The sequence below is a fragment of the Mytilus galloprovincialis genome, chromosome 8, assembly GCF_965363235.1.
Source record: "Mytilus galloprovincialis chromosome 8, xbMytGall1.hap1.1, whole genome shotgun sequence".
Taxonomy (NCBI): Eukaryota; Metazoa; Mollusca; class Bivalvia; order Mytilida; family Mytilidae; genus Mytilus; species Mytilus galloprovincialis.
This window is the reverse complement of record NC_134845.1, coordinates 67,872,068-67,898,811: the sequence shown is the minus strand read 5'-3', so window position 1 is coordinate 67,898,811 and position 26,744 is coordinate 67,872,068. Positions and strand designations below refer to the sequence as shown.

Below are 26,744 nucleotides of genomic sequence, written 5' to 3'. Positions count from 1 at the left end.
AGTCGTAAAATGTTTGTTACAACTTTTAAAGGTTGTTACAGTCATTAAATGTTTATTAAAACTTTTAAAAGGTTGCCACAGTCGTAAAATGTTTAAAACAAACATTTCATGGGTTGTTACAGTCGGTAAATATGTAATACAAATATTTTAGTGTGACGGTTGCGAATGTTAAAAAAATGTGTACACGTCTCAGGGGCACCTTCTCAAAGTTTGATACAGGATAAATGGATAAATGTATTTTATTTAAGTGTCACGTATTGATGATACAGTTGTGAAATTACCCATAATTTATATGAACCCTCATCTGCTGTTGTTTTTTTTGTTTTTTTTAATTATTTTGCGATCGTTCTGTCTTTTGTCGTATTCCGTTTATGGCATTATAATTATGTCTGTTCATTTGTGGCGGACTTGTGCGTTTGACGGTTTATCTTTATTTTTTATTCAGTCTATTCAAGAGTCTTTTATAACTATTTTTATACCAAAAGCCTTCGTTTAAAAATAGAGTTTTAAATATTATTGCAGAAGATTGCTTTAATTGTCTTAATTGTGAAGCGTATGAATTCATTGAAATTTATATTTCAAATTGCTTTGATAAATAACGTCGGTGTACCTGAAGTAAATTTAAAAGAACATGACTAAGTTACATATATCATACAGAATAATAAAGCTGATTAATTTTAATTAATATCCATTAGGGACATTTCCCGACGATAATAAATCAAATCTGTCAAGTTTTATTAAAAACGGAAATCATATTCTTCACCCGTAAACGATTTGACGTTATTGTACCCTTGTCGGCAGAAATAGCGGGTCTGCAAACTATATTTTACAAAGAATCGTACACATGCCATGGTAGAAGGGAAACTACATTATAATATAACGGATGACCTGGACATTTCAATCGGTGAGTAGAAATGAACAATATTTTAAAGCATGTCTATCAGAATAATCATGGATCCACGATTTTGAATCGAAAATGTGCACATTTCGTGCCTACCCCTCAGGCCTACCCTCATGCTTCAGGTATGAATCGACGTTCTTTATCACCTCACTCGTGCATATTACATATCTTTCTCTATATATATATATATAGTTGCATGTTCAAATGCAAAGTAAGAATTTGGGCTTGTAAAAATTGTTCCCGGGATTGTAACCCCCTTTTTTGGAAGATCAATTGTATTTGAAGGTACATTTAGTTTGAACCCCCTTTATCCTGGGTTGAGACCCCCTTTCTTTAAATGGCTTGATCCACCCGTGTTCATCATCTTACTGTGTTAAACCCTTCATGATGATGTGGGGCATTCACAATGGTTTTAGTTTTGCTGGATGGCCTTTTACTACAAAACCTACAGAAGATGTGGTATGATTGCCAATAAAACAACTGTCCACGGCACAAGAGACCAAAATGACACAGCAATTAACAACTATAGGTCACCTTATGGCCTTCAACAAGAAGCAAAGCCCATACGGCATAGTCCGCTATAAAAGGCCCCAATAAGACAATGGAAAACAATTCAAACGAGAAAACTAACAGCCTTATTTATATAAAAAAAAATGAACGAAAAACAAATATGTTACACACAAACAAACGACAACCACTGAATTACAGGCTCCTGTTCTGACTTGTATGTTAATGTATTGAAAACTGCATGACTCATCCTAAATTTATTTCTAACTGGATTTTTTTTAAATTGAGAAAATTCAAGTTGAATATTATGACAAAGTAAATATTTATGTGTAAAATGTGAAACTAGCATGTTTGAGTATATTTTTAAAATAATTTCTGAGTCATGAATAACAAAACATGGATATATTTTATATTTCTAAAGTATGTCTTGTACATGTTATATTATCAATCAAAACAACTATTAATCAAATCAGTGTGGCCTTAACTTTTTATTTTCATGTGAACTCTGTCAGTTTAACATGTTTAACATTAATATAATATTTTCCCGGTTAGCATGGTTAATCAAAATTCAATTATGCCTTTTAACTTGTTTTGGTCTTGGGGCTGCTGTCTCTTTTGCATATATACCAATCATCTCCTTTTAAACATATTTCAAGTGTCTTTTAATTTATTCCAATGGCCTATACTTATGCATTTTATGAATTTTATAGATATTGAATTACAAAAATTAACTTAATTAACTACATGGTATGTCTCAGATCATGGAAGTAATATTTAAATATTACTTCCATGCTCAGATCAATTTGGTTAAAAAAAGATACTTAACAGGTTTTACATGTTGAATTCAATTTCAAAATAAATAATTTTAAAAATATGTTTACTGAGCCTCAATTGATGACCATGTAAATGTGATATTAGAAAAGGTAACAATCAGGATGTTGACACTGAAAAGTTAATTATCAGGACTTCTTATATACATGTTATATGTAATAAACAGATTAAGACACAACAGTTTCATGAGTTTATTGCCTTGAGGGATGAAAATTAAAATGTCATAGGTATTGAGGGTGCGTCTAAACACTGCTAAGGAGTCCTTAGTGCACTAAGGACTTATAACATGCCACTAAGGACTAGATGGGGTGCTGTTACATGTAATTTCTTTTCATATTATGGTAGAGAATGATATTTAATGCATAAATTTAAATTTTTGTTGAAAAATAATCATAGATGAATAAGATATTCAACATTATTTAGACACGTGCCCGTATTTGTTTGATGTGCCGAAAATCAATGAACCGTTTGACACGTGTCAAATTACATAACTGATTACACGGGAATCATGCTATTTGTTGTGTTTAATGGACAAGATTGGTAAAGTTGGATACCAATAAATGAATGGTTGTTGAAATACTATTAATGTGTTTTTTTTTCAGAATGAAGAAGTATTTTTTCTCAAGTGTATTTTGTAATTATTTTTTGTAAATAATAAATTTGTCTCCAGAACAACATATTATATCTAATGAAGGTTGTTTAATTTGATGTTCATATTAATAAATGACAGAATATATATATTTCTTTTAAATATTTAATTCACATTTATATATATATATACATATATTATACAGATATTTACATTACATTTCATAGCACTGAATATAAGACATTTCAGTTAAATGTTCAAAGTCGCGGCTGTGTTCGGGCAACCCTAGGTCTTTTTGTCTGGCATGGTTTCTTGGCAAGTCTTTGGGGTAATGGTATTTTTTATAGTTAAGTCATACAGAGTACTTGTCACAGTTTTTTTCTTTTTCTGCAGTCAATCTTGACTTGTCACTGTCTTTCACAAGTATATGAAAAAGACGATCTTTTGGTCAGCTGATTTTGTAAGCCAGCATTGATACAATAATTGGTGGCGCTTATAGTAACCAAACAGCAGGTAATTGCCTTGGCTGTACAGTACTCGTCTTAAGTCGGCAAACTCCAGCTTGACTAGTTCGTGGAGAATTTTAACAAGTTCTGGTATGCTTTTTGGTTTCCAGTTAATCGCCGTTTTGAACACATGATTTATTGATTCACAATTGTTATTTGTCCATAAATCAACATGCTGAAGCTGATTACGTGGTTTTAATACATATTCGTACAATCGCTCTTTAAGTTTTTGAAAGTACGTGTCGAAATTTGGGTAAAAGACAGATATGTTTGCTGCTTTTTCGTTTAACTCATCATGATCTTGGGCTGTGATAAGTCCAGTAGCACATACGAGTAAAGCACATACCACATAGTCGTTATTTCATAAATTATTTCTTACAATATGTTAAACAAATAATTTTGTAATAAAAAAGAATACAAATTGGATTCCCTTCTAACAAACAAGATCTTCTTAAAGAAAACTGAATTAAAGAAATATTATTTTAAAATATTTCTGTTGGTCTTTTTCTTTTTTTTTTAATTTTCAAATCATGTGGTTAAGGCATATTTTCAAGGCATTTGTACAAAGCATTCTCGTTTTCTGTCAACATTATATCTTTAACTCCAAATTTAACAAATGCAGGAAATTATTCGTAAATAATGTACTAAACACTGTGGAACATTTTGAAAAACATTTATTGCTTTCATATTTATATATTTGAAATAAAACCTAATCTGACTAAAATTCGTTAAATGATTATTTTGAACTTCTTTTACTTTTAGAAAAAAAAAATGTCAAACATTTCAAATAAATAAGTACCGTATGAAGCCTTTGTAAACTGATATCAAACTGGTTGAAAACTGGTGGTTTTGATAAACCCCAAGGACGCCACATGATTTTTTTTTCAATTCAATCGTTATTCGTACTAGAACGTATAAAGCAGTATTAGAAAGTGGAAAAATAAAAATCATGATTTATAGTTTTTTTTCGGAATTTAATCATGTTTTAGTGAAGCCATTTGTATATACACGCATCTTTGTCGGAACTAAAATAAAAACAAAAAAAAGTTATAAATATATATATTCATTTTGTCTTCATGTCTCTTACATAAACATTTTACCAAGCTGACCACACTCTTACTTACTACTTGGCGCACATCAAGGATAAAACCTATGGCAAATAACTTTGTCGGGAAATAAATGAAACAAAAGCAAAATTATTTGTCCTTTTAATAATTTTAGATAAAAACAACACATTTTATTATGATAATCCAGTATTAATCTTTTCGATACAATTGTTAATTACTTAAATTAAAGAATATGATTGTTTAATCAGTTGTTATATTATTTGGCACGTGTCAATCGGTGCATTGATTTTCGGTATATCAAAGAAAAATAGGCACGTGCCTAGAAAATGTTGAATATCTTTTTTATTTATGATTATTTTGCTATAAAATTTGAAATTTATGCATTAAATATCAATCTCTAACATAATATGTAAAAATAACACGTATAACAGTAGTCCTTCTAGTCCTTAGTGGCATTGTATAGTCCTTAGTGCACCAAGGAGTCCTTAGCAGTGTTTAGACGTACCGAGGTATTGAAGATGATTTTATAATGATATCAATAAGTTTTAAATGTCCTTTTCAAATTGTGGATAAATTTATAATTGAAAGTAATTTAAAAATGTGAAACAACATTATATAATCTTTTTTTTTTTGATATTATATTAAAAGTTTTAAAAGTTTATCTAACATGTCTAAGTCATGCAGCCAAATATTGATTTATCAACATAAAAATGAGTAAATAACTAATACAAAATAAAGAAAGTATGTTGTCTGGTTAAATAAACTACAAAGCATTATTTAATACAAGCTGCAATAAGTAAAAAAGTAAACTGGGTAACATTTAAGATGTCAAATTAAACTCAAAGTTTACTGCGAATCATAAGAAGGAAATACTAGCTTTTTTTAGGTTGCTAAAAATGTTTAAATTATAGAAAGGGTTAACCTTTGAACAAAGATTCTACATTTCATGATTTACATAAAAAACAAGGTTTATTCATTCATGACACAAAATGACAGTCAACAGTGCATTTTTTTTTTTGTCATCTTTGTAGTATTTATTTCCTATTATTAAATGATCCAAAGAAATCACCTGTTATGTTTTAGAGAGAAATAACTTTGTCTGGCTTTAAATAATTGATCAAAACAATCTTGTATAGTGCTAGTCTCAATTAGACAGTAACCCTTCAATGAAGTACACACTTAAGAAAACATTAATGTAGAAAGAGAGAACATATTTTTTTGAAATAAAACCCCAAAAAAGGGTTGTATTCTTCTTTGCATACCGGACTTATAAATTGAATTGTATAAGTCTCATAAATTCATTTGTGTACATCATAGAACTTTGTTGTCAAGAAAATTATGATTGCTAGTATTTATACATGAGTATACATGTATCTTCTATATAAATTTAAAGAAGTATAAAGTTATTATAATCATGATAATTATACAATATTCAATACTTTATTCTTAATTTATGTTTTTTCGTTTGTAGAATTCACATTGGTTTGAGCATGATTCCCAGCCAGATTATGAAGCCGACATAAAAAGGAAATACATGTACATATAGCATGTATAGGTGACACTAAGTATCTCGCATACCTGTAGCTGTAAATTGTGAAACAGTGGATTAATGGACTTATTGTTTTTGGAAATAACAAATAGGGCTTACAGCAATATGCCATGATGTTGATGGGATTTCATATCAAATTGGACAAGCAGAAAATTGTGCATTGTACAAATAGCAAACTTACAGTTTGAAAGAAAGACTACATTATTTGATGACAGTGAATACCTTTGATAATTAATTTATTTGAAATTGAAATAATAATTTGGAATTAAAGAGAATTCAAAGTTTTCTGGGAATATTAATATCATATTGCATCATATTTGAATTCTATGAAATATCTTGGATAGTTATTCAAAATAGCAAATTGGATTAATAAAAAGAATCAGTTTCAGTGAATATCAATAGTGCATCATATCTGAATTCATGAATATCTTGGATAATAATTTATATGAATTTGGATATTGAGAATACCTGGTTTGTGTGAAATTTATAGAAGTTAATGCTTGCATTCCTATTGTTAGCTATATGTACCACCAGGGGGTGTTACACAACCTTGATTACCCATGAGGGTCTGTCAGGGTCCGTCACTATTGGTAAGTGTCATGATGACGGAAGTATGACCTTGACTGCCTTTACAGCCCTTGCATGGACGTTGGTTGATGTAAAATGACTGCTTGCTGTACTTATATAAGAGTCTGAATGTACATACAGTATATAAATATAATCAATCATCTAAATTAATGTTCATTCTGAAACTGGCATTTTATACTAGTCAAAAATATTAAACAATACATGTACTTCAAAGTATCATTTTATTGTCTTGCCTTCCACAAAAGTCATTTAAAGTTGATTGTATGCAGGACATAGGTATTACAATCTTGGGCTGATGAGGTAAACTTTTTTATAAAGCTTTACATTTTAAAAGCAAGAGCTGGATGCTTCTTATCTTGTATTCAGATAGCTAATATGTTATGAAGTTTCAGTCTGTCATTATATGTCCATTGCACCTGACCTCATTTCATGGTTTAGTGACTGCATGTACAAAATACTGTTTTTCTAAGTGAGATGCTCTCTTATACGAGTACATGTACATTTTGTAATTAGATACATTTTTTGTATATACAATATATGATATAAAAAAAGAAGATGTGGTTACACTGGTATGATTGCCAATGAGCATGATGAGACAACTCTCCACAAGAGACCAAAATGACACACAAATTAACAAATATACATGTAGGTCACTGTACAGCCTTCAACAATGAGCAAAGCCCATACTGCATAGTCGGCTATAAAAGGCCCGGAAATGACAATATAAAACAATTCATACGAGCAATATGAGTATCTTGCAAGGTCTACTTGTCTATCAGGTTGAGCTGACCTGACCTTGACTTAATTTCATGGATAAGTGATTAAGAGTAATTTCAGTTTAGGCCAAATTAATAATTGTGTGTCTCCTATTTCACTCTACAAAAAATTCAGAACATTTTATTCTATTAACATGATTAAAAAATTTTGTTTTTAAATTTCTATACTTTTTCTGTTAACATGGTTAATGTACATTTTTGTACTGTGATAACATTTCCCATATTTGAAAGCTAATACACTGCAGTCTTAGTCGTTTCAAAGTTTGGTTTCTGATCATAGACAGAATGGAACAATTGAGTCTATGTCATGTACATGTATGTCTGACTGGCAGGGTTCATCAGACATTAAGCTAAATGTCATGGGTTCATTGGACAATGTTGAATTTTATTGGTTTTGTCTATTTTTTAATGTTTCTCAGATGCGATAAGCTAATTTGTACATGTATAGGATCACTATTTTTTTTGGCATATAACATGAATGTTAGGTGTACATGTTTGATTGGCCGGTTTTATCTAACAATGAGCACATTTTCATGGTTTTTGTCGAGCCTGCAACTTTTGTTGCAGAAAGCTCGACATAGGGAAAGTGATCCGGCGGCGGCGGCGGTGTTAGCTCACTTCTTAAAAGCTATATATTTTAGAAGGTGGAAGACCTGGATGCTTCATATTTTGTATATAGCAATGTATAGATGCCTCATGTTACGAAGTCTCCGTCAGTCACATGTCCAATGTCCTTGACCTCATTTTCATGGTTCAGTGACCACTTGAAAAAAAAGTTCAGAATTTTTGTAACGTTGAATTCTCTCTTATTATAAGTAATAGGATAACTATATTTGGTATGTGCGTACCTTGCAAGGTCCTTATGCCTGTCAGACAGTTTTCACTTGACCTCGATCCTCATTTCATGGATCAGTGAACAAGGTTAAGTTTTCGTGGTCAAGTCCATATCTCATATACTGTAAGCAATAGGGCTAGTATATTTGGTGTATGGAAGGACTGGAAGGTGAACATGTCCAACTGGCAGGTGTCATCTGACCTTGACCTCATTTTCATGGTTCAGTGGTTATAGTTAAGTTTTTGTGTTTTGGTCTATTTTTCTCATACTTTATGCAATAGGTCTACTATATTTGTTGTATGGAATGATTGTAAGGTGTACATGTCTAGCTGGCAGATGTCATCTGACCTTGACCTCATTTTCATGGTTCAGTGGTCAAAGTTAAGTTTTTAAGTTTTGATCTTTTTATCTAATATTATATGCCAAAGGTCAACTATATTTGGTGTATGGAAATATATTATGATCTTTATGTCAGTCCCGCAGGTTTTATTTGACCTTGCCCTCAATTGCACGGTTCATTGGACAGTGTTAAGTTTTTGTGTTTTGGTCAATTTTTCTTAAACTATAAGTAATAGGTCAACTATATGTGTTGTATGGAAGCATTGTTAGCTGTACATGTCTGCCTGGCATGGTTCATCTGACCTTGACCTCATTTGCATGGTTCATTGGTCTTTGTTTAACTATCTTGTTTAATGTTAAGTTTATGTGACAGTTGTAATAACGCTTTATACTTAGGACTATCAACATAACATCAATGATTAGTAAAGAAGGCGAGACATTTCAGTGTGTGCACTCTTGTCATTAATTTGAATAAGGAGATGTGGTATGAATTTCCATGAGACAACCATCAACCATAGACCATGTAGACTAAGTGATGTGCTTGTTAGCTATATAATAGGTTACTCCACACCCTTCAACAATGACCAAAACTAATACTTCATAATGAGCACCCTATATAAAGGGTTCAGCCTTGCACGCAACACTGTCAATGTAAAAAAAAAGATCAGACGAGAAGCCCTACAGTGATGAGAGTTTGATTTATATACAAAAGCTACAAACAAACAAATATGATAAACAGCAAAGCAACAAAACACACTACATACATTGAAAAATAAACCTGTGTCAGGGTGGTGCAACCTTCATGTACATGTACAATTCTAGCATAAAGAAAAAATATTCAAAAAATACCTGATATACACAAAAAAAATATCATATGAAACCAAAATACCATATATGTATATATGACTACCAACATAATTTAATCAATATTTAATAGATCAGTGTTAAAATATGTTAACACATGCAGAAGAATATCTCAAGAATGTTTTGAAGGACTTTATGAATGCCTATTCAATCCAATCTATTAGAAAAATCAGTTATTACAGAAGAGTGTCTACCATTCACTTGCACTGCACTTATATTAGAATTTCTTTTGACAACCCTGCATACATGTACATCCTTATCCATTTAAGGATTCTCTACCTTCACAAAACTTTAGAGGCGTGGGTTCAGCAGTCTTTCATTTATATTACATGTATTAGAATAGTATGATAGCGGAATATATCGATATGAAAATATCATATGTAATGTATATCATGTATATAGAATAATATTATATTTAAATGGATGAAAATCATATACATGCATACATGCATGTAACTGTATAAACAAATATACAAATATGTATATAACAACAAACCAGAGTATACTGATTTGTATCACTACAATGTAAAATAGTTATTACAGTGACGTAATTCCCTGTCATTTAATCTATACATCGTCCATCCAGGAACTTGTCTCAGGAAAAATATATCTCTGTCATGTCTGTTCACATGGTAGATTTACCTCACTTTTATATGTAGGTTTATATATGTGATAAATTTGTTGAGAAAAACCCGGCGAAATCTAAACTCGATGGTTAATATTTTTGTGTCCATGTGGAGAGCTATTAATTAAGACATTTGAACCTCAAATAAGACACCACTCGGTACAATAACAGTACAAAGTTGAGTAAATCTGACTAGACTATTAAAAAAAAACGGTAAAATAATATATATTGAATTTAGATACAAGACATTAACGAATATTTCAGTGTTTTCCATAGCTACAAAAGATGCGTTGAAAGTTCAGCATAACTGAGATTTTTTTTTAATTTATAAATCAAAATTGTTAGAACCGAGTACGGTAACTTTTATACTTTTCAAATAGTCACAAGAGCTTAAAAACAAAAAAATGAATTCTAAAAGTGTCCATGTCGTATGAACTAAGCCCTCGGCAGTTTTCTACTGGGATAAGTTTGATAATTGTGTATATTCCCGCTGGGTTTATAGTATATTGGCCGTTATTATGAAGTAATGTGATTCGTAAATCTACGGGTAAAACCTTATATGCATGAATTATTTCACAACTAGGTTATAAAAAATAAAACGTTGTCATGATAATTTCGAAAAGTGTCATGCTATAAGATACAGTTTTTTACAAATAAATTGAGACACCTTGTTCAATTTATCTGACAGGTGCATGTAACTGTGTTTGTGAATTAAATGCGCATAAACCAGTCCGATGTGAAATTGCAGGTATCTAACGGTGGTCTGTTTTTTTTCGAAGAGATGCGAGACAAGGGAGTGTCAATTGAGTTATTAATTTACAACATTTACCAGATAAGCGTGGAATCCCAAAATTTTCAGCGGCAGATATTTCAATAAGTTATTTGTTTTTACAATCAGTTTCTATTTATACTAATGTATTAAATGGGTATGGCAGTTGTGTCTTTTTTATAACAGCCTTTTTAAAAAATTGCACACGATGTAATTGTATTTAAAATAATTTAACCTATCCCGGACTGTCAGATAGAAATTTGGTATCCGTGACTTTTAAGTCTATAAAATGACTACCAATATTTGAAAGTTGCGACACTTATGGATTATTAAACTGTTGCTGTATAATGGTTGTAGGAATCATATTTTAACTGTAACAACCTTTTCGACGTTTAAACAGTTTATTTACGACTGTTTCAACGTTTTGCGTGTTGGGACAGTTATCAAATAACTGTAACAACTTTCAAAAGGTTGCAACAGTCGTATTATAACCGTGACAACATTTTCGGCGTTTAAACAGTTTATGTATGACTGTTACAACGTTTTTCGAGTTGGGACAGTTGTAAACCAACTGTTACAACTTGAAATTAGTTGTATCAGTCCTTTAATGTTTGTGACAGCTATTTCTAGCGTTGTTGCAGTCGATTTATGTTTGAGACAAACACTTGAAAAGTTGGGACAGTCACAAAATAACCGAAACAGTCAAATGTTACAACTGTTACAAACCTGCTCGTGCATTTTTCATTGTTATTCAACGCAAATTTATTTTCTAAGATACCTGGGACAATCCTATTTCACAAAGGATTTCTATTGTCAACTTATTGTACCTCGAACTTATTTACCCGATGTAGGTCTTTAAGTTGAGGTTCAATTCAATTAAAGTTAATCGGGCATGGCTAATTAGATACGCCCTCTTAAAATCAGGGGGTCCGAAATAGGATTGGGAAAAAACACCCAGCAAAATACCTTAATTTATAATTTCAAGAATTTGTTTGATTCAAAGTGCTTTTTGTTGCTTAAATATCTTCAATCAATAATCAGGCGGTATTTTGTGGAAATGAATAACCTGTCCAGAACCGGGAGATGGTTGCAATAGGAATCAATTTATAAAAAAGTCCATATCTCATTTACTTATAGTGGCCGTTATTAATTGTAAATTCATGACGTTTTGTTTATGGCATTCGTCTATCGTGGAGAAAAAAGAGGGAAGGAGGGCTTAACTTACGAGTTTGATCATTATTGTTTAAATCTATTCTATTACGGCATACGTTTTACCTCTAGCGAACGCTCTGCCTTATTGTAAAAAGTGCCACTCTAAATTTGTAAACATTTGCTTCAAAATTGATCCACTTTGAATCTAGTCGTGAATATGCATGACATATTTGCCACTGGACACAAAGGAGCAATAAATTAATCAGCTTCATTTAGTGATTTATAATCATTTGTCATCAGTTGATTATAGTCTCAAACAGTTTTCCAATTTTTATATATTTCATTTTTATTTACATTTGAATTTTTATGCGTAAATCTTAGCATTTCTTCCATCATTTTTCTCTTTGCATTTCATCTTTTTTTTAATTAATAAAAAACGTTGTCGTAGTACACATCAAGAGTTACATTGTATAATTTCCAGCAAAACTAATAGGGGAGGGACTAGAACAGAAAAACAGTCTTCATTGAGTGGCAATAACTCATATATTGAAGCGTACAATGACGGCGGTCTCGTCTAGGTGACAACATTTGCTGTTTCAAGTTTATCTATATCTCACACTGGTATAATTGTTGCCATAAACGCACAAAAAAAATGATAAAAAAAGGTTGACAACAATTTATAAAAAAGATTCAACTTATTTTGAGCGTTTCATTTTTTTTTTATATTGTCTCGTTGATCGGTTTTGTTATATTATTTTTTTTCTACTATTGTTCTAGCAAAAGTCACAGAAAATGTTGTTAAAATCAGCCATGCGACTTATTTAAAAAGATTAAGCTGATCTTTCTTGTTGTTTACACATTTCAATCATTCAACTAGTGCGTAGATCGTCTTTCCCTCTAATGTTTCTTTTAAGGTAAAGATAGCGTGGAATTCTCACTGCACCAGGCTTCAGATATAAATTCCTATTATATTCTGATCGGACAAAGCTACGTATTTATATAACCAATAAGCCAAACGAACGCACCCATTTAGCAAGGGTATGGTGTCGGACGGGAGAGGTCTAGAGATGTCAATATTTCTATACCCAAGCGAATCTTGGTTTTGAATAAAAGGAGATAAAGGTATATATTAATGCGACAGCAACCCAAAGACACAGATAAATAAAAATATTTAAAGTCAACATTCGGTCTTTTTTTATAGAACATTCCGTATACAGAATAATATTCTCAAAACCAACCCATGACTAAATAATAGTTATACGGAGTAAATTGAATAATATTTTCTGTCAAATATTATATATCCGAAAAGGCACATTTGATTAAATATTATATACCGTCAAAGATAATAATCCCAACAATCACAAGTGTTTGAAATATTTCACCTGCCATTTTTTTAATTTTGATTGATGAAAATTTAAGACTTTTTAATATATACCAGTATAATAAAACGGTAAAATAAATAATGACAATGGATGACGACCAGCGGCGAATAAAATTAATATTCAGGACGATTACGTGTAAATATAATAAGAGTATTAATCCCGTTTTTTTACTAGACTGACAAGCTGAGTCGGGTTTTTTTTTATCGTGTAAGTTCACAAGATATTTGTTCGCAGGAAGAAAAGTCACCCGACCCGGACACATTTCCGACTCTGAGCCGGCCAGTCTGTGCTCTTACTCTATGATGCCACGTGTTCAGCGTTGAAATAGAATACCAATTTAATTAACGTCTTTGTTTGACCCGTTCGGGATTCGAACAAATTTAATGACCTCCCGCACACGAGACCAACCAGGAGAGCGGTAGTGATCGGTAGTACAGAATACCATACCAAAAACTTAAGTACAATACACAATACAGTTTCACAGAATTCTTACAGTTACTAAAGCGAGCTAAACGTATCTAGCTTAAATTGGATGCGTGAAATGATCTTGTAAACTACACGTGACATGGATGATCGACTTCAGGGTAGATTTTATGGATCAAATTAAAAACTCTTGCACCTATTATTTGAGTGGTTCAAATTTTACCTGCTGTTTCAAGTCTTAATTTCTGTACTTATTCAATATACCCTCATTTTCTAGTGGTATTTTAAAGTTTCACGTCCAACCTCACCGTCGACCTCCTATTGTACGACTTACCTATTGTATTTAAAATTTATGTGTTATAGTCATTAACAGGCATGAAATATTTGCTACTGGACGTAAACCAAACCACAATCAATCAATTTAATTAATTTCTCTGTTACATTACTAGTACTTAGCACACAAAGACAAGATCTTGTAAAATGGTATAATTTACAATTTTCATTTAAATTTTTATGTTGTTTTCTTTCTTTCTTTTTTTTTGGGGGGGGGGGGGGTTCTCTCCAGTTTATCACATAACTGACTGCGTATTCAAAAGTTTTAAATAGTGTTTTGCTATTGTTCTTATCTTATGTTTAAATACGATTTATAACATATGATTTTTTTTGTCAGGCAAGGATAAAACTAAGAAAGATAAAAGTTTGTTTCGGGTGTTTTTGCTTCATTTAGACATAAAAAGGGAATAACGGACGACTAAATTAAAGTGTTTGTTTTCATAAAATATATTGAACTTGCAAGTATATTTCACCCAACACGTTTTGATCGGGACAGTGAAACCTTGTTTAATACGGTTTTATTCATTGAAGTTTGTATGCATAGTTCTTATTCTAAAAAAACACAAAAAATAAAGCAAGATCTATTAATTAATTGGACTGAATAGACAAAACTTATTATTTTGCATTCGCATGTATCTTAATGTAGGAAAATTACCAAATCAGAAACAAAAGGAACATTTACCGGATGAATATTGTGAAGGACCTTATGCATCCTTAGGTCTCTCCGATTAGAAGTTCTTAAACAAGCTGTTTAAAAAGCTAATTCTTGGAAGAATTTACTTACTGTTTTCTAAGGTCTGATCTTTACGATTCTATTTCATGATTACTGATAGATCAAAAACATCAAGTATATATAGCATGAAGTTGTTGGGCCTAATATTCATTGGTCAATTATAAATTAGGCCTGTATGGGGATTTTAATTGCTTAGAAATCGTTATTTTGAAAAGTTGGCTAAAAAATATAAATGTAACCCCTAATTTGTAAAACTATCATTTGGTGTTATTTAGATTTTATTTTTTTTTTTATCATAAATTAATAATTATATGATTTAATGCCGTTAAATTGGTCCGTGTTCATGTCAATTTGGTAACTGTTAATTGTACATATCAGTCTGAGTACTGTTTAACTATCATTTAAGTTTAACATATTTGGACTCGTCCAGTTCAGGAGAATTAGGTTTCTGCAAGTGCTTTTTATGTACTTTTCTTATATTTTTGACGGTTTGTAAGTCAGTAAAAGTTCAATGATTAAGGTAATATTGACATTAAAAGACCTCCTCACAAAAAGGGGTGTTCAAATCCCCTCGACCTTCAGGCTCGGGGATCTGAACACCCCTTTTTGCTCGGAGGTCTTTTAATATCAATATTAACTTATCATTGAACTTTTACTATTACTTACAACTTTAACAAACAATTACAGTCTTCGAACGACTGTTACTGGTATGGACAGTTGTTATTTCGTCCAGTAGTGGATCCTCATAAAATTTTCTATTCATGGTTAGCACATTTGTAGCATTGACAAAATACAAAAAAAAAACTGAAAATATGTAAAAAGTTCATCTGGACCCATTTTCTCAGTCACGGTCACATAGGCGTTGATGCTATCATCAACTTACAATATACAACGCTTTGTCGCATTCAGCGTAGAAAATTAAACGTGGATCAGAAATAATAATCAAATAACTATATCGATCAATTATTGTTTTAGATTGTAAGTCTCTAATGATAATTAGGCAACCGTTTGTATAGATTTTCTTATCTCGTTAATCGATCTTGACAGATCAAGTCAACAAATAGAAACCAAATTTATCAAAACTTACACATGTTACATGTAAATCAATAATGAAAAAGATAGGTAACAAATTATCAGACTTTCCCAAAAGAATAAGAAGTAATAAATATTCACTGTTGGCCAGCAGTGAACCTTTACATAAAAACCACATCTGTTTGACAAACTATCCCATGTCACCTTCACATAACTTATAACTTGAGAAATGCCTTAACAATGCATTTTGAGGGCAAAATATCATTATGCAAAAGAAACTTTTAAGGATGTAGTCAGGTGAAAATACCAAAACAATTATCAATCTTTTTTTCAGAGGCTTACTCTCACATTTTCCTCACATTTAGCATGGACTTTATTTGGGTCTAAAATCGTAAAAAATGAAAGATATAACCTGCTTAAATTTAGGTTACATAAAGTGTAGCATTCCTCTGTTATCATTGGCTACAACACTCACGTGTTTCAAAGGTTATTTTATGTTTCAGAGCCTTGTTTCTATTTCTAAGTCAAATTGACGATATGTTTCTATGTATATGTTAGCGGCAATAAGTGAAATTAGGCATTAAGCTTAAATCCTAGGCAATAAGCTAACGCCTAGGCATTAAGTTATTGCCTGAAATTTCCAGGCATTAAGCTTATTACCTGAAATTTGGTGATGATTATTCATCCTATTGCCGAACATGATTTTAGGCAATAAGTGAAATTTTAGAATTTAGGTGTTTTTAGCATGATTAGTGATTTTTCTTGAAATAAAGTATTTTCGTAATTATATTCCTAATATTAATATACGTTTATCTGACAAATCTTCAAATTTTAGTACTTTTCTTATTTAAAACAGAATTAACTCATACTTTTTTGTGGAAGTATAAAAAATAAAAAAGATTTAAAAAAGTAACTGTATCCCATAAAAAAGGGGAGATTCTATATAATCCTTATAATAATTATTTGAAAATGTTTACACTTCACTGGTCAAGCTGGTTTGAACTGGTCAAAAGTAGACAAAATTAAGATATGATTTTTTGCTCATACCATTTTATTGGATAAGTAAATTTTCTTTGTTAAAATATTTCTTAAATGCCCTCAGGCCATCTTGTCTTTTTCACTTCTTCATCTGGATTATTCGCATTAAGTGACACCATGTCTATTGAGGAAAAATTCCTTGAATCTTTGAGGTCTAAATTCGAATCGGGGAAAACAAGGAGCATATACCCTAGAGTAAAGTACCATGATCTTTTGGCAAAGATTAAACTTTTGGAATCATCAGAAAAGAAATTGACAAAAGATTACTACAATTTAAGAAGGTATGACATTTTTAACATTGGTGGATTTGAGAGGTTGATAACTAAAGTCAGCGAGAATGACGAGGGAAATTTCAAAATTTATGTCTTCCTTGAGGAACTCTATGGTATTTTGGAAAAGGCACATAAAGAAACAGGTCATGGCGGCAGAGATCGCATGATAAAACATCTAAATAATGGATATGCTAATATTTCACGTGATGCAATTGAATTATTTCTGTCACTTTGTGAAAATTGCTATATGAAAAAAAAACATATAGGGAAAGGAGTAGTAGTGAAACCCATTTTATCTAAAGACTTTAACAGTAGAGGACAAGTTGATTTGATGGATTTTCAATCAAACCCAGATGGAAACTATAAATTTATTATGGTATTTCAAGACCACCTTACAAAATTTTGTAACATTAAAGCCCTTACCTCAAAATGTGCATCAGAGGTGGCTTTTAATTTAATTGATATTTTTACAATTTTTGGTGCGCCCCATATACTGCAAAGTGACAATGGTCGGGAATTCACAGCTTTGGTCATATCTGAGTTAAAATTAATGTGGCCAGAACTTGTTATCGTTCATGGGAAACCGAGACATCCTCAATCACAGGGTAGCATTGAGCGATCAAATGACGATATCCATGACATGCTAACTGCATGGCTGAGGGACAATGAATCAACAAAGTGGTCAATTGGTATCAAGTTCGTCCAGATTCAAAAGAATTCAGCTCTAAACAAAGGCATTGGACGGTCCCCCTATGAAGCCTTATTTGGTAAATGTGCAACAATTGGATTAACATCAGAAACCAAAATTCCAAAGGAAATATTGATGACCTTAGAAAAGGAAGAGGACTTACTTAAGCTCCAGACAGAGTCTGTAAATGATCAACCTGTAACTGAAAATAAAACAGAAAACATTGTCGATGCCTCTGATATACCAGAATCTATTGCAGAACCAAATGTGGAACCTTCTACTCCAATCACTGATGAAACACAAAAGGTAAGTTGAAAATAGTCTCAGAAATATTAAAAAAAAAACGACTCTTTAATCCTGGCGGGAGCTTGAACTAAAGTACTTCCATGTAATATATAACAAATAAACCACAGGAATGATATTCGGAGCTTAAGAAAAAAAGTCTGCTTACTATGAGTTTTTGTTGAAGGCCGTATGGTTACCTATAGGTCTTATCTTACATGAACAAAAACACTTTATTACCACAAAACTGTAATTAAATTTTAAAAACTGATGTATGACCACACCAAATGATTTTTTTACCTTATTATTTATGGAAACTATTTTTCAGGATGTCTTACAGTGCTATGTATGTGAAAAGGATACATCTGGAGCTCATATGTGTATTAAATGTGACAAACACATTCATGTTATATGTGGTACTACTGTAAGTGAAGAGAGATACGGTTCAAAGGTGGTATGTCCAAATTGTAAAATTGATACCAACAGAGTTCGACATCGTTCTGGAGCCATGGACAGTCAACTGAAGCAGGCAAACACTATGATAGCCTGGAGCAAAAAGGAACTAGGGACGGCAGAAGTTGGGCAAACAGTTGCCGTACCAATACCTATGTTTGATAGAGGGAAGGGTGACAGTAGAAATTTACTCGGCCGAGTCATTGAGGTAAGATATTTAATCAAAAGTTTGACTGCATCATTTAATATGTCATGTTTATTAAATACTAAACAGAAAGAAAACAAGTAAAAGTAAATATGTTTATATTAATGTAGGAAGGGGGTTATGGGACCAGGCCCCTCCCCCACTTTTTGAAAAATCCAGAATCTGCACCTGACGAAAATCAGATGCGGATTAATGCCACAAAGACAGTTGAAAATCACCATATGCAACACGAATTCATTTCATAATTCGCAAAATGCAAATACCTAATTAATTCTACTCTCAGAAATAATTCTTTATCGATATTTTAAAGTAAAATAATCAAACTGCCTGCAAAAGAATTTTATCTGTTTATTTTTTCAGGTCAATGATAAGGGCAATGCTGTTGTGGCTACAAGATTTGAACAACTTCTAGGAACATTTGGAACAAATGAGATGGGAATATGTAAACAAAATTTAATTCTGGAAGAGGAAATTAATTGTGAAACAACTTTAAGTGTACGTGAGGCAGCAACCCATCAGTCATTATCCGGAGGTCAAGGATTTTTCAAATGTTCTTGTAAAACTAAATGTTTAAGTAATCGGTGCAAATGCAAGAAAAACGGGAGAAAGTGCAATAGTCGGTGCCACAGTTCAACAACTTGTGATAACAAATGATTTTAACACACATTTGTATTAAGTTTTCATGTTTTATAAGTAATATTTGATGAGTTTTAATATAAAAACATATTTTATCTGTGATTTTATTTCCAGTAGATGACATTTTAAACTTCAGTTCTCGTAATTTTATTATGTAACAAATGTATAATTTTTATTTAATTGAATAAATGTCTTTTATTTACTCGCATTTATACTTTAGACATTAAGCTTAATGCCTGAACACATTTTTCAGGATTTAAGCTTAAATCCTAGGATTTAAGACTAATGCCTAACATCATTTAGGCATTAGACTTAATGCCTAGGCGTTAGCTTATTGCCTAGGATTTAAGCTTAATGCCTAATTTCACTTATTGCCGCTAACATATATGTATATTGACGGTCAATATAAAAAAAACTTGCTAACTTTAGACAAATGACGTGATGGCGCCATACATGGAATCAAAAAGAAAGAAAGCGCCTCAGCAGACAACATAACAATTTTCAGGTTTTATAAGAAGAACATATCAAGAATTTTATGTTAAATGCAGACGATGAGAATACAGTAAACGCTAACACAACTAGCTATTAGGTTATTTATAATACAATTTTGAAATACACAAATGTTGTTTGTTGTGTACTTTGATGTTTTTTTCGACATATATAAATAACAAGAGACGAAATGACATTTTGTGTGTACAAACTATAGGTCATTGTACGGCCTTCAACAATGAGCAAGCCCATACCACATAGTCTGCTATCGATAACTCTAGGCCTAATTCATGTACACAAACTTAACGAAAACAAATATGTTACCACCAACAAACAACAACCACTTTATTTCAGGCTCCTAAAAAGTCAAACTATTACAAAGTTGAAGAGCACTGAAAATTCCATTTTTTTTTAACAAAAACAGCTGAGGTAATATATGCCAGGGATAAGAAAATCCTTAGTTTTTCCAAACAAATTGACAGTTTTGTCAACAGAAAATTTATAAAAATGACCACACATTATTGATATTCATGTCAACACCGGAGTTTTGAATACTGGGCTGGTGATACCGTTGTGGACGAAACGTCCACCAGCAGTGGCATCGACCCAGTGGTGTAAATAGTTATCAAAGGTACCAGGATTATAAATTAGTACGCCATACGCGCGTTTTGTCTACTTAAGACTCATCAGTGAAACTTATTTCAAAATATTTCAAAAGCCAAACAATTACAAAAGTCAGATCAGTCATCATGTTCATCACTATGTCAATGAATTGAAGTTTTATTAAATACCAAAAGATATTGAAACCACAATAATGATAATGTTCTCTGCTGATTGACAAAAAACCGGACTTTACATTACGATCACACAATTCTAGATGATATGAAACTATTATTTTTGGGGTGAAGGGATATAGCAACTAGCAATGACTAGTGTGTTAAGCCTAATAAAAGAGTTTTCATCGATTTCAAATGGGAATTAATTGTGTTTCAAAAATGTATTCTAGAATTCATAAATAAATATATAATGATACTGACATTATCTGCTTTTCGTTTAAAAGTTTGTTTTCAAACAGTTTTAGAAAATTATAGTGCATTAAAATTGCAAAGGATACCATGTTTTTTTCTAATTAAAATTGCAAAATATATATAACAATAACAGCAGAAAAGCGGTGAAGTTATTAAATATCATGTAATTCCGCACATTGTGTTTATATACACGATTCTGAAGCTTTAAGGAGAGTCGGCGGCGAATCGGCAAATGAATGTTTTGCAAATTAAAAGTGTCCAGTGTTTACTAATGTCCATCTTTTGATCCGATCTCTTTAATTGACATGGTACTGTGCAGCAGTTTGATTATACTATTCTATTAAAATATTTCCCCTCATTATTAAATGTATTAATGGCATTTTGAAAAAAAAACAATAAAAAAAACAGCATTTTCTCCCTGGGTAATTTTACTGAATATTTCAATTTTATCTTTTTATAAATCTACAAATTACCTTTTCACTTCCAAGTAATCCATTGAAAACAAATTCTAAAATTGATATATAGTATAAAGCACTTTCATGCTAGGAACACTACTTTCAAAAATACAGTTTATTTGTTAAATTTCCGCGGAGTTTATGTGTTTGTCTATGTCTAGAAATTTTTAGTTAAACTACGTTAAGTCTATTTGATCTTCTTTTCATGATAACATATTCAGATTAGAAAGTGTAAATGGATTTTGACTGCAGACCCATTTGTTATCGACATGCAAAGTTGGCGCAATACAGTTGAAGTAGAATTAGTCATTCCATACCAACCATCGACATGATTTGTGAAATCAATATGATATATTACTCACTAACCTTATTTTGTAAATCTAGATTAATACCATGGTTTATTAACATCCTTATGATTTCAGTTTGTCCTTTAAATACAGCCCCGTGAAGTGCAGAATAACCATTCTGAAAAGCAAAACAAAGTTATCAAAATGGTAATGTTAATAAAGAATTTATAAAATTTATAAAAATGACCACATTATTGATATTCATGTCAACACCGGAGTGTTGACTAATGGGCTGGTGATGCCGTTGGGGACAAAACGTCCACCAGCAGTGGCATCGACCCAGTGGTGTAAATAGTTATCAAAGGTACCAAAGTTTTAATTTAGTACGCCAGACGCGCGTTTCATCAACTTAAGACTCATGAGTGAAACTCATTTCAATTTTTTTCAAAAGCCAAACAATTACAAAAGTCAGATCAGTCATCATGTTCATTACTATGTCAATGAATTGAAGTTTGATTAAATACCAAAAGATATTGAAACCACAATAATGATAATGTTCTCTGCTGATTGACCAAAAACCGGATTATACATTACGATCACACAATTCTAGATGATATGAAACTATTATTTTTGGGGTGAAGGGATATAGCAACTGGTGTGTTAAGCCTAATAAAAGAGTTTTCATTGATTTCAAATGGAAATTAATTGTGTTTCAAAAATGTATTCTAGAATTCATAAACAAATATATATTGATACTTACATTATCTGCTTTTTGTTGTTTTCAAACAGTTATAGAGAATTATAGTGCATTAATTTTACAGAGGAAAAAAAGATATTCAACTAAAAAGATTCATCTGATAACAATTTACTACCAAACAGAATTCATTGTAACATGCACATTAAGGTATATTCATAATTTGAATCCGATAGGATTTTGTTTTGTCCCATGGGATATTAAAAAACCTGTCGGATACTAGGTCCCATTGGATTTATTTTGTCCCATTGGACAACTAATATTCCATAGGACTACAATTATCCCATGGATGTCGCCCTGTCCCATGGATATTCAAAATTCCATGTTTTTTTCTAGTTAAAATTGCAAAATATATATAACAATAACAGCAGAAAAGCGGTGAAATTATTGAATATCATGTAATTCCGCACATTTTGTTTATATACACGATTCTGAAGCTTTAAGGAGAGTCGGCGGCGGTTCGGCAAATGAATGTTTTGCAAATTGAAAGTGTCCAGTGTTTACTATTTTTTAAAATTGAGAATAGAAATGGGGAACGTGCCAAAGAGACAACAACCCGACCATAGAAAAAAAACAGCAGCAGAAGGTCACCAACAGGTCTTCAATGTAGCGAGACATTCCCGCAACCGGAGGCGTCCTTCAGCTGGCCCCTAAACAAACACCATTGACATGATTTGTGAAATCAATATGATAAATAACCCACTAACCTTCTTTTGTAAATCTAGATTAATACCACCTTTTATTAGCAATTTTATGATTTCAGTTTGTCCTTTTACTACAGCCTCGTGAAGTGCAGAATTACCAATCTGAAAATCAAAACAAAGTAATGTTAACAAAAAATGTAATGATAAAGGACGCATCAACTAACGTGCCAAAACGTTGTTTTGCATTTAGCATAGCAAGTCGAGCTGGTAGACAACATGATAATCATACATGTCATATAACTGTGTGTGACAATAATTAAAATAATAAAATATATAATTTAGCGATATTTCGTATAGCTGTTAATATTTTATCAGTTGATTAAGCCGAATTAAGGCAACAGACAGCAACGTGGTGTTTTGCTATACAATCAAAAACAAAGAGAGGAAACCAAATCAACTTCACCTGCAAACAAGGTAGTAGCAATGCAAATACACTGTTGTTCAGCTGTGAAAAATGAAATAGGACAACTTCCGTTGGACACATTTGGCTATTCTACCTCATCAGAACTTAAAACTAGAGTATAACAACTGTTATACAAATTTAAGAGTCACGAGCCATTTTACAGACTTAACTTTCAATAATTGCATCAGGTGCAACTATAAGATTTTGGTTTTAAAAAGAAGTGCATATGTTTAGGAGCAATGCATGTATATGAGAGACATGACGAAAACCACACGAAACAAATGATTTGCGTACCTTTCTGGTATGTAAGTTCGTCTTACCCAGTATTTTAGTTTCATTATTGTTTGTTGTGTACTGTGATGTTTTTTTCGTCATATATAAAAAAAAAAGAGACGAAATGACACCAAAATTACCAACTATAGGTCATTGTACGGCCTTCAACAATGAGCAAAGCCCATACCGCATAGTCTGCTATCGATAACTCTAGGCCTAATTCATGTAAAAAAAATTAACGAAAAACAAATATGTAACACACCAACAAACAACAACCACTTTATTTCAGGCTCCTGACTTGAAAAAGGCACATATATACAGAATGTGGCGGGGCGAAACATGTAGGCGAGATCCCAAACCTTCCACCCAAATTGAGACGACAGTGATGTAATAGTATAACATAACAATAAACTATAAAAATCAGTTGAAATATGTCATTATTTGTACATGTTTTGTAAATTTGTTGAATGATTTTTTTTTTTTGCATATTTGGCATCTCTGTTACATGCATTGTATAGACTAACTAAACAAAATAGTTTCTTTTTAAAGGTGTTTCTGAAAATGTGAATGCTACAAAGTCTTCAATCAAATGCCCGTTGACCTTAAGGTAAGAAGTTAAACTGTTTTTATAAGTGATATCTAGGACCAAGCACTAACATGCTAATAACTGATAATACTTTTCCTAAAAAAAAAAAAAAAACAAAAAAAAAACATAATACTTTTCTTTCCTTTTTAACGATTTGCTAGGAAACATTGTTTTCAAAAATACAGTTTATTTAACAAATATCTGCGGATAACGTTTTCATGTCTTTGTTAGAATAATGTGATACCTAGTAGAGAAAGTATGTAAAATGTGTTTGATCACCGTTTCGTGAGAATAAATACAATTCATTCCTTTTCGAACGTGTACGATTTGATAATATTGTCCATTTTTTTTTTTATTCGATTACAATTATGTATTTTGACGTCCATCATTTATTTTTCGGAATGCAAATTAGGTTCATTTAGAATATTAATGGAGATGTTATATCAAACATTTACATATGATTGGTAACTCTAATGTGATTTATCATTCACTTACCATATTTTGTAAATTTAGATTAATTCCACCATCTATAAGCAACGTTGCGATTTCAGTTTTCCCTGTTTTAAATAAAACCTTATGAAGTGCAGTGTTACCAAACTGGAAAAAGAAATGCATACTAATTTTAACATAATATTCAATAATATAGGTGACGACGTCTGACAAAAAGGGCCCAGATGCGGTAAAACGTAATTTCGGCTTTGACGATGAAAAGTTAACGTTGTCGAGCACCCGCAAAATCATTTTGTTTGCTGCCAAACACAATATTCTTCCATTAATCATATCACATGTACAGCTTACCATGTGTGCGTATTTCGTAATTGTTCATATTTATCAAAGTCCATTTTAACAAGATTCCGTATTTTAGCCTGATCACATTATAAGTTACTTCCTTTACCGAAAACGAAAGTTGATAAAGTGAAAGAGTCTGAAGCTAGTTTCGTTTCGTTTTGCTAAAGTATCACCTCAGTTTGATAGTTTATTGAGGAGGTACGGATGGCTGGTGAATTATGTTTTGCCAGAATAGAAAGTTTTCAGCGCGATAATCTAAAAGATGATGTTTGCGCTGTTTAAAAATATATGGAGTGAATTCGAGTCAGTTATGCAGGATTATCTGTTTATATACAAACAAAATAGTAAAATCGGAAATGTATGGAACATGTGCGGCAGAAGTGAAGTACACAAGTGTTGGTTTACACTTTTTCTTACATATCTAAAGATTTCTAAACAGTGAGGTGCCAAAGCCATGTTCTTAAAACCAGATTTGCAGAAGACAATCATGTACATGTTTAACAAGCAACCTAATACAGGGACTTATGCACTTCCAGTAAAGAAAATATACCAAACTCCCGGAAGATACAGGTAATTTGATTAATTGAAATTCAGATTAAAATACATTAATTGATAAATTAATAATTGTATTATTAATATTGTATGTTAACATTTATATTGTGTAATCATGTTTATTAGATAAAATTCTAAAATTGTTAAGGAAAATCAATAAATTGAAAAGAAGCTCAGGGCTTAGTACCCAATCAACAGATATGACATGTATCAATTTTAGAACTGTAAGCATAATGCATGTATAAATAAAATACATGTACTATTAATATTACATGCACTCAAATACATGTACATGTATGTTTATTACATGAATTTAAAAATTAACTTTCTAAATCAATAATAAATTCAGATGTACTTTTTTGTTACAAGACACATGTCATTATGATGTTATACCATGTACATATTGACTTTTTATGATACCTCAAAACAGAGTATTTAAGCTAGTATTATCTGAAATTGACAAAATTTAATCATAAATATATTACCCCCAATTAATGCATCTGAAGTTCAGAAACATGGTTAAAGTTAAAGTTACAACCCCTATGATTTTAATTAACAGACAGATTACACTGACAGCGCCAAATTGAATCTGTAAACTGCATTTTCATGTTACAGTCTGAATATGCATAGTATACTGCACGTAGCATGAAAAGCATCTATATTTAATGCATATTATACCAACCTTTACATTTCCTTATAAATGAAATGTACAAATATATGGCATGTATGAAGTGGCTTTATTATTTAAGTCATTGAATTTCATCTTGTTTAGCTCAACCTACAAATTGTCTTTCTAACTTAGTCTAGATAGAACAAAAAGTTGAGTGAAACAAGACAATTTTATATACAAAATGTTATATACATGTAGTAGTCATGTGCATTTATATTACATCTCCTTTTGACTTTTGTTCCTATGTAAGTGGTTTTCGTCACTGTGCGTCCTATAGACGTTTTAAGTTAGGCTTATTGCTACTGGTTTTGTAGTTCCATTTGGGATGTAACACCCCCTCCCAACTTTTAAAGTTGATCACCTGCAGTTCAGTGGTTGT

At 31.6% G+C, this 26,744-nt stretch overlaps 1 protein-coding gene and 1 long non-coding RNA gene across 3 annotated transcripts; both read left to right on the top strand.

The window, feature by feature from the left end:
• The first annotated feature begins 314 nt into the window (after nt 1-314).
• LOC143042435 (uncharacterized) lies at nt 315-6,746 on the top strand. Its single transcript, XR_012967987.1, has 2 exons — nt 315-904; nt 5,873-6,746. It is a non-coding gene; the product is annotated as an uncharacterized LOC143042435 (long non-coding RNA).
• A 10,567-nt stretch (nt 6,747-17,313) lies between these two features.
• On the top strand, nt 17,314-19,577 carry LOC143042429 (KRAB-A domain-containing protein 2-like). 2 transcript variants are annotated; one of them, XM_076214713.1, is made up of 2 exons: nt 17,314-18,105; nt 19,100-19,577. In XM_076214713.1, the coding sequence occupies exons 1-2, from the start codon at nt 17,359-17,361 to the stop codon at nt 19,391-19,393; spliced, it is 1,041 nt and encodes a 346-aa protein (XP_076070828.1). In that variant the 5' UTR covers nt 17,314-17,358; the 3' UTR covers nt 19,394-19,577. The 2 variants fall into 2 exon arrangements, 1 of the variants encoding a protein (XP_076070828.1); XR_012967985.1 differs by lacking the exon at nt 17,314-18,105 and adding an exon at nt 18,638-18,742.
• Nucleotides 19,578-26,744: the final 7,167 nt, after the last annotated feature.